This window comes from Oratosquilla oratoria, chromosome 44 (assembly GCF_046742065.1).
Source record: "Oratosquilla oratoria isolate Oo_2021 chromosome 44, ASM4674206v1, whole genome shotgun sequence".
NCBI classification, from domain to species: Eukaryota; Metazoa; Arthropoda; class Malacostraca; order Stomatopoda; family Squillidae; genus Oratosquilla; species Oratosquilla oratoria.
The window spans coordinates 8,374,423-8,392,907 of NC_134820.1; the positions used below are offsets into that span (position 1 = coordinate 8,374,423).

At 41.2% G+C, this 18,485-nt stretch overlaps 1 protein-coding gene across 1 annotated transcript in view; it reads right to left on the minus strand.

Moving 5' to 3' along the window:
* Positions 1 to 3,396: 3,396 nt before the first annotated feature.
* LOC143022266 (uncharacterized) overlaps positions 3,397 to 18,485 on the minus strand; it is a 72,257-nt gene continuing 57,168 nt past the window's right edge. Inside the window, exons 6-7 of the mRNA XM_076180407.1 lie at positions 12,825 to 12,901; positions 3,397 to 4,699 (exon numbers count right to left, since the gene is read on the minus strand). Of these exons, the coding sequence (XP_076036522.1) occupies positions 4,554 to 4,699; positions 12,825 to 12,901 (223 nt within the window). The 3' untranslated portion in view covers positions 3,397 to 4,553. The remainder of the gene's footprint in view (positions 4,700 to 12,824; positions 12,902 to 18,485) is intronic.

Consider the following 18,485-nt stretch of genomic DNA (forward strand, 5'->3'; position numbering starts at 1 on the left):
GAATTATTGCTGCATAAGCAAAAACATAGAAGCAAAAACATGACGTCATTGCGCAAGTGGTATGTCTTCACGGAGGTGGTCTGCAGCTAACACAGTTTAGATTACATCAGCGATTATAAAGCAGTCACCTCCGTCGGTGTGTTTACATAGACAGAACGGCGCCTTCCAATCTTTGTTTATAACAACAGTAGGCGTCGAATCTTGACTTGTTGACTCAGCATTTTAATACCCATGTATTTCCTAACCTGATTACCATTCGTACAACTACCGGCCTCTTACACTGTCCATCACACTACCCTCCTTCCCCTGCGAAGCGTGGGAAGACGTCAACGTCTTCGAAGGGGCGAGGGCCCGGAAGCATAGCAAGCGGAGCCGGCGCGCATACTGGAAGAGGATGCCTGTGTTACCGTACCACGTACCCGTCCCCGTCAGGGAAGGTGACACCATGTTGACCTAATACCGTTGGGGTCTTCGCACAACCCGACCCGACTGTAAGACCGTGCCCTCCGGGTTGAAATCGCTTCCCACGGGGGTTGTGTTGGACTCTTTCTGGTGGTGGGGGTGACGCGCCGCGATGAATGCGCCAGAATTTTGTATATCCTGTGAGGACGACGGGGGTTGCAGATTCTCAACGGGCGGTGCCGGATGATCCAGAGTCCCAGGGAGCATTTCCGACGATTGTGGGAGGGGAAGCGCGGCGTGGTCACGGTAGTGAGTCGGAGGAATAGGAGGTGGGAAGGACGAGGTGAGGAGGGTGACCGACGCAGATGAGCGAGGGTAATTGTTCGGTAGGAGGTACTGGAGGTAAGTCGGTAGTAGGAGGTAAGAGGTTGGGTCGGAGCATAGGGTGCACAAAGATTGTGTGAGGTGGAGGAGGAGGAGGAGGAGGAGGGGGTTGATAACTGGAGTCTACGTGCGCAGGCTTAACCCTATCCCATGACACGGTAGAATGGCGGTCGCCAACGTTGATGGTGACGGGTTTCTCAGCGCGTGCCAGTATCTGGTGTGAACCAGTATACTTAGGCGCCAGGGAACCAGTACGCGCGTCGACACGAAGAAACACCTTGTCTGCCGACTTGAGCGTGGGGAGCTGGTGTGCATTGCATGATGCAGGAAGCTTAGGCGGTTTGGGTGTGAAAGTCTTGGCGGAGGGCAGGCATGAATGATAGCTCTGAATGCTATTCAAAGACGGGCGAGTACTGAGAGGGCAGGCGTAAGTCCTTGCCGTATACAAGTTCCGCGGACGTGTACTGGAGGTCTTCCTTCGAGGTGGAATGGATGTCCAAGAGGATGATTGGGAGGGAGTGCGTCCGCCCATGACGTTGGGTAAGGTTGGGAGCAAAAAGCTTCTTTAATCTCCTGTGGAAGCGCTACACCATGCCGTTCGACTTGGCGTGATAGGCCGTGGTACGCTGCCTGCTTGTACAAAGGAATAGTAGGAGATCTGTCCACGCCTTCGATTCCCACTGCGGGCCCTGATCCGTGTTGTGTGTAGGGCCCCCAGATTGGCGACCCATCCATGTAGGAAGTGGGACGCTGTGCGCTCTGCAGTACTATCCGCCATGGGGATCACCTGCATCCACCTAGTTGAACTATCGACGCAGGTAAGGAGGAAGCGGTATCCTCGGTAGGGAGGAAGGGGTCCCACACTATCGGGGAGGGGGACAAGTGTGAGTGTAGTAGTTTCAGAGGGATCAGCTTGTTGAGTGTAGTTGGGAAGGCTTATGGGAGGGTCTCGATTGAGAGGATTAGGAGATGAACAGAGGGAGTAATTGGTGAGGAACAGTGTGGGTTTAGGACAGGTAGGGGTTGTGTAGATCAGATTTTTGTGGTAAGACAGGTATGTGAGAAAGCTATAGGTAAAGGTAAGGATGTTTTTTGGGCTTTTATGAATCTGGAAAAGGCTTATGACAGGGTAGACAGGAAGGTACTGCACATATATGGGATAGGAGGAAAGCTGTTAAGAGCAGTCAAGAGTTTTTACGAGAGTATTTGAGCTTGTGTTAGGATTGGAAATGGAGAGAGTGAATGGTTTGAGGTAAAGGTGGGATTTCGTCAGGGATGTGATATGTCACCGTGGCTGTTCAATCTTTATATGGATGGTGTGGTGCAAGAGGTGAATGCAAAGGTAGTGAGTCAGGGGTTGGAAATTATTAAAGAAAATGGAGAAAAGTGGGAGGTGAGCCAGTTGTTGTTTGCTGATGACACTGCTTGTAGCAGGACCAGAGGAGGGATTGGGGAAGTTAGTGACAGTTTGAGAAGGTGTGTGAAAGAAGGAAGCTGAAGATAAATGTGGGCAAAAGTAAGTTGATGAGATGTACAAGGGGAAAACATGACAGCAGGTTGGAAGTGAGGATTAAGGGTGAGAGATTGGAGGAAGTGGATAGTTTTAGATATTTGGTGCGAATGTGGCAGGAAAGGGAGGAGTGGGGGTGGAGGTAGAATGTAGATTGAGAGAAGTGAGTAAATGCCTTGGTGGATTGAAAAGTGTAATGAGAAATAGACATCTAGGAATGGATGCTAAGAGGAGGTTATATGAAGGAGTGATTGTGCCAACAATATTGTACGAGGCAGAAACATGGAACATGAGAGAGGAAGAGAGAAGAGCTTGAATGTGTTTGAGATGAAATGTCTGAGAAGTATGATAGTGGTTTTTAGGCTGGATAGAGTGAAAAATGGGGTGAGGAGGAGAACAGGGGTGGAAAGGGAACTGGGAGATAGGATTAATGAAAGGGTATTAGGATGGTTTGGACACATGGAAAGAATGAGTGAAGAAAGATTAGTAAAAGAAGTGTGGAAGGCAGAGGTGGAAGGAGTGAATATGAGGGGGCATCCTAGGATGAGATGGATGAATGGGGTGAAAGGGGCATTACAAAAGAGAGGAATGTCTGTAGAGGAAGGACAGGAGAGGACAGAAGATAGGGGTGAATGAAGAGGGGTTGTGTATAGATGATGCTGTGATGCATGAGGGGGATTGTGGGGGGGGGATGGGAGATGAGGAAGTATGTATGAGAAAAAAATTGACGCAGCCTGAAGGGATTTCTCCCCGTCTTCTCCATTTCTGCATGAAAGGGATGGAGAGGAGGGGTCGCTGAATTTATGAAGTGTCTCTGGCCCTTGGGGGTGCCCCAAAAACAGTCCCAAAAAGTAATGACATATACCAAGGCTTTTTCCCCCATACAAGGAGGTAGCCAAAAAGTAAAAGGCATAAAATCATTCCCACTCATTTCATCCCTGAATACACTCCACAACCCCTCCACCCTCCCTCTCATCTTAGCAGTAATGACAGAAAGAGAAAATACTAGGTAAATAAAATTCAAATATGCAAACTATACAAATTAGTTCTCTGCAGAGATTTCTTTATTGATTTCTTTTTATTTATGTACAAGGAAATGGAATTTTTTCCCCGAAAAAAATACAAAATTAGAATGGCGCGAAAATGTATTACAAACGAATATTGAAAACTATTTCCACATCTTGGAATTATCTCTGGATTAGTAGAATCTGGGTCTGAAAGATATTGCTCACCTCTGGCAACACTTTAACGTCTTTGATGTTTTTTATGGGTATTTTATTTTCATATTTGGACTGTCCCCTCTAAAAGTGAAGGGGTTACAATTATTTCAGTTAGTTATTGTAGACTTGACATAATGGATAGATTTTTTTTTAAATAAAACCAGACTACTTTACTCAACTGAAGGATCTACCCAGACTGAAGTGGTAGAAGTCTATGGACTACAGTTTTGGTAACCAGGACAGCAACTATAGAAAAAAAAACATAACATTAATCAGTCATTTCTGGTTTTGCAAAAGTATTCTATGGTGTGTTGTACTGAAGAATGACTAGCAAACAGAGTATTAAAAGTAGAAGTGGAATAAGTCTAAAAGGAAGACATAGATTGAGATGGATGAATTAGGAACAAAGGGCATTGGATACTCAAGATACATCAGAAGAGTAGGGAAGAGAGAATGCAAGAGATAAGAAGATACGAGATATTGTAAATGGATGGAATGGCCAAAAAGATATCCCCTGCATCTGCTTTATAGATGAGTAGATGAGAGAGGAGAAGTTGCCATATGATGAAGTCATGGGGTTGAACCAGCTTTAGTTGTCAGGCCTTGTGCTGGATGAGCCATGCCTTACTGCACTGCATGTAACACATGCAGTGTGGTAATAGTCAGCAACCCTTCTTCCCCAAAATTTTGAGATGGGAGGGGTGGTATGGATGGGTCTTTTGATGTGGATGTGTGCCTCAACTCTTCTTCTCTTATAAAGGAAGATTGCAGTCTTGGTATTATACACATATACATACACTCAGTCAAGCTAAACAGGTCAGGTGATAATGGGAAGTGCTAACACAGTAATTTAAGCTTTATAGAAAGGTATGCTGATGCACACCCGCTGAATTCATATATTAGATGAAGTTTCTCCACAGATGTTAGGTGCTGCATATTGGTGGGTCAACTGACTAACAGCTTGAAGCTTTAGTGTGACATTACACCCTAATTTAAGTGAACTTTAGGGCATAAGTGAGCAGATCTATCTTTGGACCTTAATCAGCTCCAAGAATCCGGGGAAAAAGTGTGACGTATTTTGTCCACTGTTGTCTCATAGAATCGGAGGTCTTCCTTGCGCATGTGCACCAGCAAATGCAGATGTTCTTGTAGTTGTTCAATGTGACTTTTAGCAATGTTGAGTCTGCAAGGAACATCAAACTGATTAGGCTGTTTGTAATTACAAACTTGATCTTTACACTTATTTACATATGCATGTATGCATGCACTCATGCATGTACTAGGTAAGAACAATACCAAAGTAGAAATGGAGTACCCTAACAAAAGGCTAGATTTTGAGGGAGGAAACATTTCTTAGCAGAAATACTTAAACACCTTCTATACTGGATGGCATTTTCCTATGATTATGCCCACTGCCAACCTATTTTATTCACTTGTGGTATTGTATGCCTCAATAACAAAGAGGTTATAACTTATTCTTTAGATCAACCTCTTCCAATCCATGTGACACATTTCCTTTTATTCAGACTGGTATTAGACCATCTTATCTGTGAAAGGAGAGGAAAATGAAAGAGCTATTGGAAAAGAGATGGTACAAAGAACCTTGAAAGTAGTGAAAGCTATTAAGGCACCTGAGTTAGATGTCGCATAAATGTTTGATAAAGGGAGGAACAGTTACAATGGATTGATTACTGTGCTGCTGAACTGGATTAGTGCATGTATCTTCCAATCCATGTGACACATTTCCTTTTATTCAGACTGGTATTAGACCATCTTATCTGTGAAAGGAGAGGAAAATGAAAGAGCTATTGGAAAAGAGATGGTACAAAGAACCTTGAAAGTAGTGAAAGCTATTAAGGCACCTGAGTTAGATGTCGCATAAATGTTTGATAAAGAGAGGAACAGTTACAATGGATTGATTACTGTGCTGCTGAACTGGATTAGTGCATGTATAGTTCCATTATACAAAGGAAAAGGGATAAATAAGTATGTAGTAGCTTTAGAGTGTAGTCAGTAAGGTATACGGGAGAGTGTTAATTGAGAGAATAGTAAGGGGAAGAGCAGTGTTGGTGTAGGAAATGAAGAGGATGTATAGATCAAATTTTCATAATAAGGCAGATATGCAAGAAGTTTTTGACAAAGGATAAGGATGTGTTTTGGGTTTTCATGGATTGGAGAAGGCATCTGACAGGGCTGACCAAAATGCTGTGTTGATGGGACTGTCAGATTTTTTTGGTGAAGGGAAATTGAAAGTGGAGGAGTTAGAGAAATGCTGAACATAAAACAAATTAAATGAAAATGATAAAAACAAAAAAGTATGGGAGCTGGTGAGTGATAAAGGAGAAACAGGAGTAGGAGAAAAATGGTTATCCTTTAAGAAGGGAGCGATAATGTGTGCAAAGATAGTGTGTGGGATGAGGAGGAAGGGAGGTAACATAAAGAGAAGTAGTGAATGGTGGGATGAAGAGGTGAAGGCAGTTGTGGAAGAGAAGAAGCAAGCATATGAGGATTGGCTGCAAAGTAAAACTAAGGAAGCATATGAGAGGTGCAAAAAGAAGAGGGGAGCAACAAAATGTAAGGTGAAGGAGGCAAGGCAGGGTAGGAATTTGACAGAATTTTGAAAATAATAAAAAGATGTTTCGGAAGGAAGCGAAGAAAGAGACCAGGGGAAACAAATTGATTGATTGAAGAGAGTGAAGGTGATGAGCCAAGTAGGGAGGGAAAGGTAAAGGGTGCAGATGGACAGATGTTAATGAAAGTGAATTCAATAAAGGGAAGATGAATACAGTATTTCAAAGATTTGTTTAATGTGGGGGAGGATAGGGAGGGAGTGATTGTGTTAGTGGGAGATGTTACAAAAATGACTGAGAGGAGAAGAAAATTATTGAGATGAGATGCAAAGTGCACTGAAAGTGATACATACATACATATACCAAAGGCTTTTTTCCCCCTTATAAGGGAGGTAGCCAAAAAATAAAGGCATAAAACCTCTCCCACCTATTCCATCCCCATCACACTCCACTCCCCTCCACCCACTTCCCTCCTTATCTTGGCACCTCCTGGATGACGGGTCATCCCTGCATCTCGCCCACTGCCCTGGGTCAGAAGCGGTGTCACAAGACACTGATAATGATATGATAATGCTGATAATGCAACTGGGTTGGATGATGTCATGAGGAAGGTTTGATGTGTGTCTTAGGAAAGTGAATGATTCAGAGGACTGGAGGAGTGCTTGTATAGTTCTGCTTTACAAAGTAAAAGAGGACAAATATAAATGTAATAGTTTTAGAGGGAATAGTCTGTTGAGTGTAGTTGGTTGGCATATGGTAGGGTATTAATTGAGGGGATTGGGAAGGTAATAGAAGTAATTGGGGAAGAACAGTGGGTTTAGGAAAGGTAAAGGATGCATGGATCAAATTTTTGTAGTAAGGTAGATATGGGAGAATTTTTTGTACAGGCCTCTAAGATATGAATGAGAGGATTACAGGCTAGAACTCTTAAAAGATCAAGAAGAGAAAAATGTAAAGAAGTGTTGCTTCCAAATAAGACAACAGAAGGGTGGAGCAAATACCATGGGAAGAAATTGAAGCTCAAACCATAACAGAGTTTAAGATATGAATAATAATAATAAAAAACAAACAAAAAAACAGGATAGTCAAAGAGAAGGGAGATGAACAAATTAGTACACAGAAGTAGCATTTATCAACATAAACATCTATACTTGCTATAAGAAGCATGCACATATTATCTTGGGCAGCAGAGAGAAAGCCTGTAAAGGGAGTTAATGACACTAATCTCTTAAAAGGTTCAAAGAAACTAATGGTCAAGAATTGAATTAATGAGAATTAAGGATGGTATTGAGTTTTCATTTTTTCATAGTGTATGAAATCTACGTCAAATGTGCAGAAACAGTAACAAAAGTGTGTCTGACAATATATTTTGACTGGGCCATCACATCTTTTAGTACAGAGGTTGTTCTTGTGTTATGTGGGGGCTATAAGATGGAGTAATGCCCAAGGATGATGGGGTGATGCAACTCACTTCTTTTTCAGGAATGTTTCCTGCCCAACACCTTCCTCCCAGGCCTGATGGGAACATCTTTGCATGAAGATCTTCCCAGTCTTGTTATGGTCCTTGTCCTCCTCCACTTCCTCCTTCTCTTCCTCCTCCACTTTCTCCTTCTCCTTCTCTGTCTCTTCTTTCTTCTCTTTGCCACTGCCATTCTTCCTGGTCCAGTCTGTGTCCTTCAGAGGAGTTGTCTGTGTAGGGCTCACAGGGTGCTGAACTTCCAGGCCAGGAGACTTGGAAGCTCCTGCAATATAAATAGCAAGTGCTGATCCTTAGAAAACAAAGCTATCGCTTACTTCTGACTTGGGCTCCACTTACTGAAAGCCCATGGGACCACAGCAATCAGCCAATGGTCCTTGGGTCCTCCCACAGATATTTCACTGCTGTCTGTGTTGAGTGTGAGAATGTTTCTTTGTCAATGGCCAGTAAGAGGGTAGCAGTTGTTGTTGTTGTCATTCCCTCGACTCTGGCAGAGCAATCCTATCTCCCTGATGAACAGCACGGCTGGAACATGGTTTTCCCAAAAATCCTTTATAGAGTGTGTATTGTGTTCTTGGCATGTGTGATTGTGTACAATGCAGTCTTCCATAATGTGTTATATGAGATGAAATGTTATATCCTAGGCACTTGTCTGCAATGCTGTCATCTAGCCTCTTCTGGTGGCTTAGAAGGGCTTGTTGGTGGCTGCATCATAGTCTGGCCAGGTGGACTCTCCTTTTTGGGGAGAGAGGATTCAGAGGGATGGATATTAGGGGGGTCTGGTATGCAGCAATGTATTGTCCTTCTGTTTGTTGATGAAGCAGCGAGTGATATGGTTATGGATATGCTTCTGGTGTGGCAGTGGTCCTGGTGTGGAAGAGGTCTTGGCATGGCAGGGTCATTGTCATTAGACCACCCTGAACCTTAAGAGTTGCCACTGGCTTCACACAGGTGGCACCGATCCCTTGGAGCAGCTTTGGTTACCCAGGCAAGTACCACAAGCCTTTTTACAACAAAGAGGATAGTAGTTGGCTTGTCTACTATTCTTATGTAAAAAAGACTGATGGAATACATTTTAAGTTGTGTGTAATAGATCTTAGGTCTGGGTCAGAGACTGAATGCCAGCCTCTTGTATTATACAGGAAGGGAGCTATGCTCGTGGTGACCCATCTTTGTATCCCTCAGCATCAAGTTTTTTTCTTAAAATCTTGAATAGTGTTTGCACACACTGTTTCTTTGTTTAATTTGTTCCAAGTATCTATCACTCTGTGTGGGAAGCTACACTTATGTAAAGAAATGAGTGTTGATGGATTTTAGAGTTGAGTGGCTGGGAAACAATTCCCTCTGATCTTTGTCCCAACTGAGGGTAGCATTCCTCAGCTGAATAGATTCATCTGGTGATAGACAGAAAAGATGCTAGAAATAAAAGCACTGATGGGTCTTTAAATAAAAAAAATAGATGGGGTAGTTCTCATGAATTACTTGGCGGCAGCAGCAGAAAAAAAAAAAAAAAATCTGTTCAGACAGTGGGTTGCCCTCATATAAGTAAAATGGCCTGACAGCAATCAGATACAAAAAATATATTGAGTTTGGACATGTCATCATCCCTGACCGACTCCATTCAGATGAGTTTTACAGGGACTTATCCTAATATGATTTCTTTTCTTAAGTGAATTTCCCCCCCCACCTCCACATCATGAAAAGGTGCCATAATTGTGCCCAGGAAAAACAGGAAAGGAAAGTTGCACTCCACATGTCAGCCTAGGCTCTCTGAGGCATTTGATAACCAGAATCTTAAATTAAGACAGTTTGAGAAAGGGAACTCTAGGTGAAGAAGTCCTCAAGTTCTACTAACCAGTAATTATAATTATTGCCTTGAATTTCACTAACTACAGACCCACAGCAGCCACCAACAGTTCTTAGGCCCTCCCATAGATGTCTCTCTGAAAAGATACCTTGGAGTTGTCTATGTTGTGATAGTGTGATGCTGTTTCTGTGTCAGTGGCTTGTAGGAGGAAAGCAGTCACTGGCTGTCAGCTCATCTTATGTGAAGAATAGGGGAAAGAATGGAAGTTCACAGAGACATTAATTTCATTTTAGAAGTAAGGTTACAAATTATGCCAGTGAAGTAAAAAATTCATTCTTGGGCAAAGGAAAAAAGAACCAACTCACCTACACACATCTTAACCCTCTCAAGGTTAACTTCAAGAAGGGCAGTCCATTGCCGTTCCTGTTGAAAGCGCTGATCAGCTTCAACTACACGGCTGCTCATTTCAGTCAGCCTGAGGAGTGTAACATTAACCTTTGGGAAACATCCCTTGCTCTGAATAGATTTGTTGCTGTTTCATAATCAAGTTTATCATTAAGATAATGAACTTGGTCTTTTTTCAGCCTGGAATATGTGCCAAAGCGGAATAGGATCATATAGCAGTATAAAATCTATATGCAAAGTATGTTGACAAAAGAGTAAGCCAATAAGTCAAAGCACTTAGTAAGTTCTCTCCATCTTGGGTCATCAGTTGAAAGTAGATTTTATTAAGGCAAAAAATTGAGTCAATTCACACAAATATAATTGTTAAGTTGAAATCTGTGCATAATAGGAAGGGCTAGGAGCAACTCTTAGTCTCAACAAGTATTTTACTGGTTATTATCAGTAAACAGTGAAGATGTAGAATAGGTATCAATTAGTAATGAAGAGATATTCAGTGCCTCCAGCAGATGAAGTTCACCAACTTGTGGTAGGCTAATGTACTGTGTAATAGTTTTGAAATATTAAGATCCATGCATGATGGGAAGGGCTAGGAGGAATATTTAGCTTTATACATGGAAGATATTAAATGTTAGATATTTTGCCTTTGGCACACAGAGTTTCAGACTTACCAACACTCAGTTTATAGTATGACAGGTGATTTTTAGTAAATTTTTTGAATTACATTGTGCTCTGTTATTATAATTTGTTGTTCCTTTACCCTAAAAAGCAGGGGGGGTCAATCTAAGGCATGTGATGAATTAGTATCTTGGCCAAATATCAGGAGTCAACACATGAGACTAATTTTATACAAGTATATATGGTACTGTGTCTTGCTACATTGCTTTTGACCCAGGGCAGTGGGCAAGATGCAGAGATGACCTGTCATTCAGGAGGAGCCAAGATAAGAGGGAGGGAGGGGATGAATAAGAGTGGAGTATTTTGGAATGAAATGAGTGGGAGCGGATTTTATGCCTTTGTTTTTTGGCTACCTCCCTTGTAAAGTGGAAGATGTTGGTATGTGTATGTATGTATATATGGTACTGTCCAGTGAATCTACACAGAACAAAATCTATACAAGGTCTGTTGTCAGGGGCAGAGGGAGTAGAGTTTGGTTGGTAGAATCACAAATCCTTGACTAAGTTTAGTAGTGTATAAGTACCTTTATCTAAAACAAGATTAACAAAATGTATCAATTTGTTAAGGGGTACCTTGGGCAAAAAAAATTACATCAGAGGTGAGGAAGGGATGTCAGAGGCAGGGGATGATAGGGCCATAGTTGAGTCTATCAAAAGAAATACCATGTGTAGATGGAGCCTTTATTAGTATGAGTTTTTGCTTGTTAAAACTTTATCAAGTACATAATCATGGTGCACAAATCTCTGAGAATAAATAGGAAGACCCAGGGAGGGGAACAGAATAGTTGAGCCAGGGTTGAGGGTGTGGGGGTCAGAAATAATCATCCTGTAGTAGTTTACAATTGTCTTTGTTTTTCACCTTTGTGATCTTAGCATCATCTGCAAATGAATTTGCATTGCTATTTATTCCATCATACTAATATACAATAGGAACATTACAGGTGCCAGATATAAACCAAGTTCATCTCTGCATTTATCTATATCATCCCTTTCAAAATTACTTTCCTCCTCTGTGCAGATTCTTGTATAGTCATTTCTAGCTTGTTTGCAAGCTTCTCATGTTTCTCTTTCTCTATTTTCCCCAGGCCATGTCCCTGGCTTTTTTGCTATCTCACACCTTTTGTTGAACTAGTCTCATACATGTGTAATTAATCATAGTCCATGGTCATGTGCAGGGTTCATGATCAATAGTTATTACTCTCCTGGCTGTGACCTTCATAATTTGTGTACATGCATGGGTCTGTATGTGAGTACATGAGTGCATGATGTTGGCTAGGTGAGACACAACCCACCTGATATTCAGAAGCTGTACCTGCTGTCTCAACCTTTCCACCTCAACAAAGGCAGCCCGGGCAAGCACCTGGTTCTTCATGCATTGCCGTTTCCTACAGGCACATGTTGAAATAGCTTCTCCTCCTCCTTCTTCTCCTCCTCCTCCTCCTCCCCCTACTACTACCTTCCTCATTTTCACTCCTTCTTTATTGGTCTTGCTAGCAATGGAGGTATCATTGGTGCTGAAGAGGTCCTGTTGGTTCAAGAGGGAAATGCTGGTTGTGGAAAGGATTTTCTTCATTTACCTACCTGGCAAAAATATACAGAAGAAATTGAAAAGAAATTGGATACCTTTGCCATAGATCAGTTTCCATTCATTTATAGACTAGTGGGAAAAACAGTTGTGGCAATTGAGAAAGCCAGCGAGTATATTTCAAGAAGTTATAGGAAAAAATACAACCCCTACTACATGTACACCCCAGACAGCCATCTTAAAAAAATAAAAAAATAAATAAGATAAATAAATAAATAAATAAATAAATAAATAAAAAGCAACAAAATCTCACAGAACAAGAAAAAGAATTACTACAGTAACTAAAAAAAAAAAAAAAAAAGACAAAAACACAAACCATAAGCACACAACCATAGAAGATAAAAAATAGACCCATCCCCTATAAAACAATTGGAGCAACCCAAGGAGCCAATATCAAAACAGCAATGCAGTATTATCACCAAGCATTTCTCCAAAACAATTTTCAAACCTACAACTTCAGCAAATAGGAAACTAACTCAACAGATACAAAAAATAGAATAAAACAGATGTTGAACCCTTGCTCTCTCTAAGAGAGATGTGGAAAGGGCAATAAAAACTGATCCAATAGGGCTGTGATGGGAAAGGGATAGGACAGAACTGTCTTGAAGGGATTGGGGGGTAGGGTACATTGGACAAGGAGTGGGTGGCATGAGGGGCAGGTCTTGGAGCTGCAGGACTTCCAAGGACAGGTAGATGAACCTCTCTAATGATTTTCTTCACCAAAACAACTCACGTAATGCCTGCCATCCTTTCAGCCTGCCTGCCTACCTACTGTATCCTACTTCCTCACCTACCTGCTCTGGCAGGAGTCGTTGCCTTTGCCATCCAACTGCTTCTGCCTTTGGAGGATGCAGGAAGGGTAGCACGCTGCAGAGAGAAAATGCACACCAGTCAGCCCTCCACACAAAAAATATCCATTGAAAAGTGGTAACAATAATAATAACCAACACTATTATAATTAGTTTGAATATGGTGGGAGGAGAAGTATGAGCCTGTATGATGATGGAGATTCAGCTACTGGTATTTTATTGTGAACTCATTCAAGAGTAGTTGTTGTTGTTGTCATTCCCTAGACTGTGGCCAAGCAGTCCCATCTCCCTGAGGAACACCATGGCTGGAATGGGGTTTTCCCATAGATCCTTTATAGAGTATATATTGTGTTGTTGGCATGCATGATTGTGTACAATACAGTCTTCCATAATGTGTTGTATAGTACAAGGTGAAGTTTTACATCCTGGACAATTATCTGTGATGTCATCCAGCCTCTTCTGGTAACTTAGAAGGGCTGGATGGTGGCCACACTACAGCCTGGCCAAGTGGACTCTGTCCTCTCTGGGGAAAGAAGATTCAGAAGGATGGATATCAGGGGCTCTGGTATGCAGCAATGTGTTATCTTTCAATTTGTTGATGGAGTAATGAGCAATATGATTATGGATGTGTTGGTGGTTGTGGAGGAAGAGAAAAGAGTATTTGTGTGTGATAGGTATTTTGGTGTTGATTTTTGGTGTGTGTAGGTGTTTTGCCATGTAGTGTAGTGGATGGGCTGTGTTTAAGGAGGCTGTGGAAAGTGTGTGCCTCTCATGTCAAGGTGATCCTTGACTTTGAGGACTTTTGTTTCATAGTGTAGATGACCTGTAGGTGGTATTTGTGTGATCTGTAATTGTCTTCAGAGCCTATAGAGCTTTGTTCTGTATAGTCTGTAGGGTATTGTGGTGTGTTTCATGAGGTTAGGGCCCATGCAGGGCTCACATAATTCATTACTGTATTGTTTGTATACTGTAGTATAGTGGAGAGTTGATGGTGATGTGTCTAGAGAGTTTATCATAGCAAATACAGTGTTTAGGAAGAAAGTCAAGCATAAGTACACATGGGAGAGGGTGGTGGATGGAAGGGTGGTAGAGTGTAACCAGGAGTATAGTAGGAAGAGTTAAGGTTGTATATGTTCTAAGGGGAGAGAGTGGGGGAATATCAGATCATTTTTTTGGTGGAAGGTAAGTTGAGAATGGAGGATAGATTGAGAAAGAGGAAAAGGACAGAAGGTAGAGAGGTGCTTAAAGTGAAGTTCTTAAATGAAAATGAAAAGGAGAAGGAGAACAAGAGGAAGCTGAGAGAGGAGTGGGAGGGAGTGAAGGATAGAGTAGAACTAGGAGTGGAGGAGGGATGGGGATGGTTCAAGGAGGGAGTCATAAGATGTGCAAAGATGGTGTGTGGAACAAGGAGGATGGAAGGAAATAGAAAGAAGGGTAGTGAGTAATTGGATGAGGAAACAAAGAAGATTGTAGAAGAGAAGAAGTAAGGTTTCAAAGATTGGTTACAAAATAGGATGAGAGAATCATATGAGAGGTACAAAGAGAAGAGAAGTAAAGGATAAGATAAAGGATGTAAAGAGGAGAGCAGATGTAAAATGGGGTAAGAGTATGACAGAAAGTTTTGAAAGTAATAAAAAGATGTTTTGGAAAGAAATTAAGAGATGAAGAGGAGGCAAATCAAGTAGAGAAGAAAAAGTAAAAGGTGCAGATGGAGAGATGATAATGGAAGAGAAGGCAGTGAGAGGACGGTGGGCAGAGTATTTTAGGGAGTTGCTAAATGTAAAGGAGGATAGGGAGGGAAAGGTAGTTGCAGTGGGAAGAGCTAAGAAAATGACTGATGAGTGAGGAAAATGGAGGAAAAATAAGGAAAGATGAGGTGAAGGGAGTTGTTAAGATGATGAGAGCAGGTAAGGCACTTGGGTTGAATGGGTGTCATGCAGAATGTCTGATAAAAGGAGGTACACTGATGGTGGACTGGCTGGTGAGGTTGTTGAATGTTTGTTTAAGAGAGGGTTGAGTGCCAGAAGACTGTAGAAGTGCCTGTATAGTTCCACTTCACAAGGGAAACAGAGATAAATGTGAGTGTAGTAGTTACAGAGGGATCAGCTTGTTGAGTGTAGTTGGGAAGGCTTATGGAAGGGTTAAAGTTGAGAGGATTAGGAGAGGAACAGAGGGAGTAATTGGTGAGGAACAGTGTACATTTAGGACAGGTAGGGGTTGTGTACAGATTTTTGTATTTACCTAGTTGTATTTACCTAGTTGTATTATATATGGAGGGAGCTATGTTTGTGGTGACCTGTCTTTGTATCTTTCAGCATCAAGTTTTTTCTTAAAATCTTGAATAATGTTTGCACACACTGTTTCTTTGTCCAATTTGTTCCAGGTATCTATCACTCTGTGTGGGAAGGTATTTTTTTTTTTTTCAGATCTCTTCTGTAATTATCTTTTTTTAATTTCTTTGCATGTCCTCTTGTTTTTCCATTGTCCCATTTCAATAAATCATTCTTACCTAAGATTTCCATTCCTTTCATAATTCTATAGATAGTTAGTAGGTCTCCTCTTTGCCTTCTTTGTTCCAGAGTTGGTAATTCCAATTTGGACAGTCTTTCTTCATATGTCACCTTGGAAAGAGTTGGTGACAGTTTTTTGTTGCTCTTTGTATTCTTTCTAATTTTTTTTATATTCTTTTTGGTACTGGGTGTCCATAGTGTTGCTGCATACTTGATTTTTGGTCTTATTAGTGAGAAAGCTTTAGGAAAAGGTAAGGATGTTTTTTTGGGCTTTTATGGATTTGGAAAAGGGTTCTGACAGGGTAGACAGGAAGGCACTGTGGGAGGTATTGCAGATACATGGGATAGGAGGAAAGCTTTTCAGAGCAGTCAAGAGTTTTTACAAGAGTAGTAGAGCTTGTGTTAGAATCAGAAATGGAGAGAGTGAGGGGTTTGAGGTAAAGGTGGGACTTCATCAGGGATGTGTTATGTTGCCTTGGTGTTGTGGTGCAAGAGGTAAATGCAAGGTTAGTGGATCAGGGATTGGAGATGATTAAAGAAAATGGAGAAAAGTGGGAGGTGAGCCAGTTGTAGTTTGCTTATGACACAGTGCTTGTAGCAAGATCAGAGGAAAGGTTGAGGAAGTTAGTGACAGAGTTTGGTAGGGTGTGCGAAAGAAGGAAGTTGAAGATAAATGTAGGTAAAAGTAAGGTGATGAGATGTATAAGGGGGAAAATTGGCAGTAGACTGGAAGTAAGTATTAAGGGAGAGAGATTGGAGGAAGTGGGTAATTTTAGATACTTGGATGCAAATGTGGTGGGAAAGGAGTGGGGGTGGAGGTAGAATGTAGATTGAAAGAAGCAAGTAAATGCCATGGGGGATTAAAAAGTGTAATGAGAAATGGACATTTGGAAATGGATGCTAGGAGGAGATTGTATTTACCTAGTTGTATTATATGGGAAGGAAGCTATGCTCGTAGTGAACCATTTTTATATCTTTCAGCATCTAGTTTGTTCTTAAATTCTTTTATAGTTTTTGCACACACCATTGCCTCATGCAATTTATTCCAGGCATCTACCACTCTGTGTGGGACACTATTCTTTTTCAGATCTCTTCTATAACTATCCTTTTTGAGTTTTCATATCCTCTTGTTTTTCTTTTATCCCACTTTAATAAATCTCTATCGAGGACTTCCATCCCTTTCATAATTCTGTAAATGGCCAGTAGATCTCCTCTTTCTCTTCTTTGTTCCAGGATTGGTAATTCAAGTTTGGATAATCTTTGTATGTCAATTTAAACAGTGTTGGTGCCATCTTTGTTGTTGCTCTTTGTATTCTTTCTAATTTCTTTATATTCTTTTTAATACAGGGTGTCCATAGTGTCACAGCATAGCCTACTCCAATCTTGGTCTTATCAATATGAAGGAGCAATTGTACCGACAGCATTGTATGGGTCAGAAACATGGAACATGAGAGAGGAGGAGTTTGAATGTGTATGAGAGGAGGTGCCTAAGAAAAATGATAGGGATTGCTAGGCTGGATAGAGTGAGAAACAAGGAGGTGAGGAGGAGAACGGAAGTGGAAAGGGAATTGGGAGATAGGGTTGATGAAAGAGTATTGGTATGGTTTGGACACATGGAAACAATGAGTAAAGAAAGATTAGTAAAAGAGGTGTGGAAGGCAGAGGTGGATAGAGTGAACATGATAGGATGACCAAGGATGAGGTGTATGGATGGGGTAAAAGGGGCATTGGGAAAGATGGTGGATGTCTGTTGAGGAAGGATGGGAGAGGTCAGAAGAGTGGAGAATGGTTGTGTATGGATGATGCTGTGATGCATGAGGGGGAGTGGGTGGGGGATGGGGGTGAGGGAGTATATGTGAAAAATAAATTGACACATCCCAAAGAAATTTCTCCCCATCTTCTCCATTTCTGCTTGAGGAGACAGAGACGGGGGTCGCTGATTTAATAAAGCAGCCTTGCTGTGGATGTGCTGTGTCTTGTTTCTGAGCCAAGGTATTGGACAAGATGCAGGAATGATCCATCATCCAGAAGGAGCCAAAATAAGAGGGAGAGAGGGCGCTGGATGGGAGTGGAGTATGTGGTGATAGAATGGGTGAGAGTGGTTTTTTATGCCTTTGTTTTTTGGCTACCTGTCTTGTAAGAGGGTAAAAGCCTTTGATATATGGGTATGTATACTATAGTGGTAGTTTCTTTGTTTTATCTGAATGTTGTTCTGTAAGTGATTTAAGCACATTTAGTCTAGGTGTCCATTTTGTCCTTATGTTTGAATGACATAGATTTATCATATGTTATGCCAAGAATATTGGGTGTGTGTGTATTTACCTAGTTGTATTTTACGGGAAGGGGAGCTATGCTCGTAGTGTCCCGTTTTCGTATCTCATTTTATCTAAACTATTTTTAAATTCATGTATTGTTTTTGCACACACCGCTTTCTCATCTAACTTGTTCCAACTGTCTATTACTCTGTGAGGAAAGCTGTTCTTTTTCAGGTCTCTTCTATAGCTATTCTTTTTGATTTTCTTTCCATGTCCTCTTGTATTTCTGTCATCCCATTTTATCAGATTCTCTCTATCAGTAATTTCTATGCCTTTCATGATTCTGTAAATAGCTATCAAATCTCCTCTCTCTCTTCTTTGCTCTAGTGTCTGTAGTTCAAGTTTTGCTAGTCTCTCATCATATGATAGTTTTGCGAGTGTAGGTGCCAATTTTGTAATTGCTCTTTGTATTCTTTCAAGTTTTTTTTATAAATTTTTTTGTACTTGGTGACCATATCGTTGCCGCATATTCCAATCTTGGTCTTATCAGGGTGATTAGAATTTTCTTCACCATTTCTTCATCCAGATATGTAAATGCAACTTTGATTGTTCTTATTAAATTATAGGTTTCTCCAAAAATCTTATTTATATGTTTCTCAGGTGCCATATTATTCATAACAATGACTCCAGGTCCTTTTCATTTTCCACTTTTTTTATTCTTTCTTCTCCCAATTTATATGATCCTGTTATTCTGTTTTTACATTTTCCAAATTCCATTATACTACACTTTGTATTGAACTCCATTTCCCACACTTCCTACTCCATTCCTGTACTTTGTTTAGATCTCTCTGTATTGATTCACAATCTTCTTCCGTGT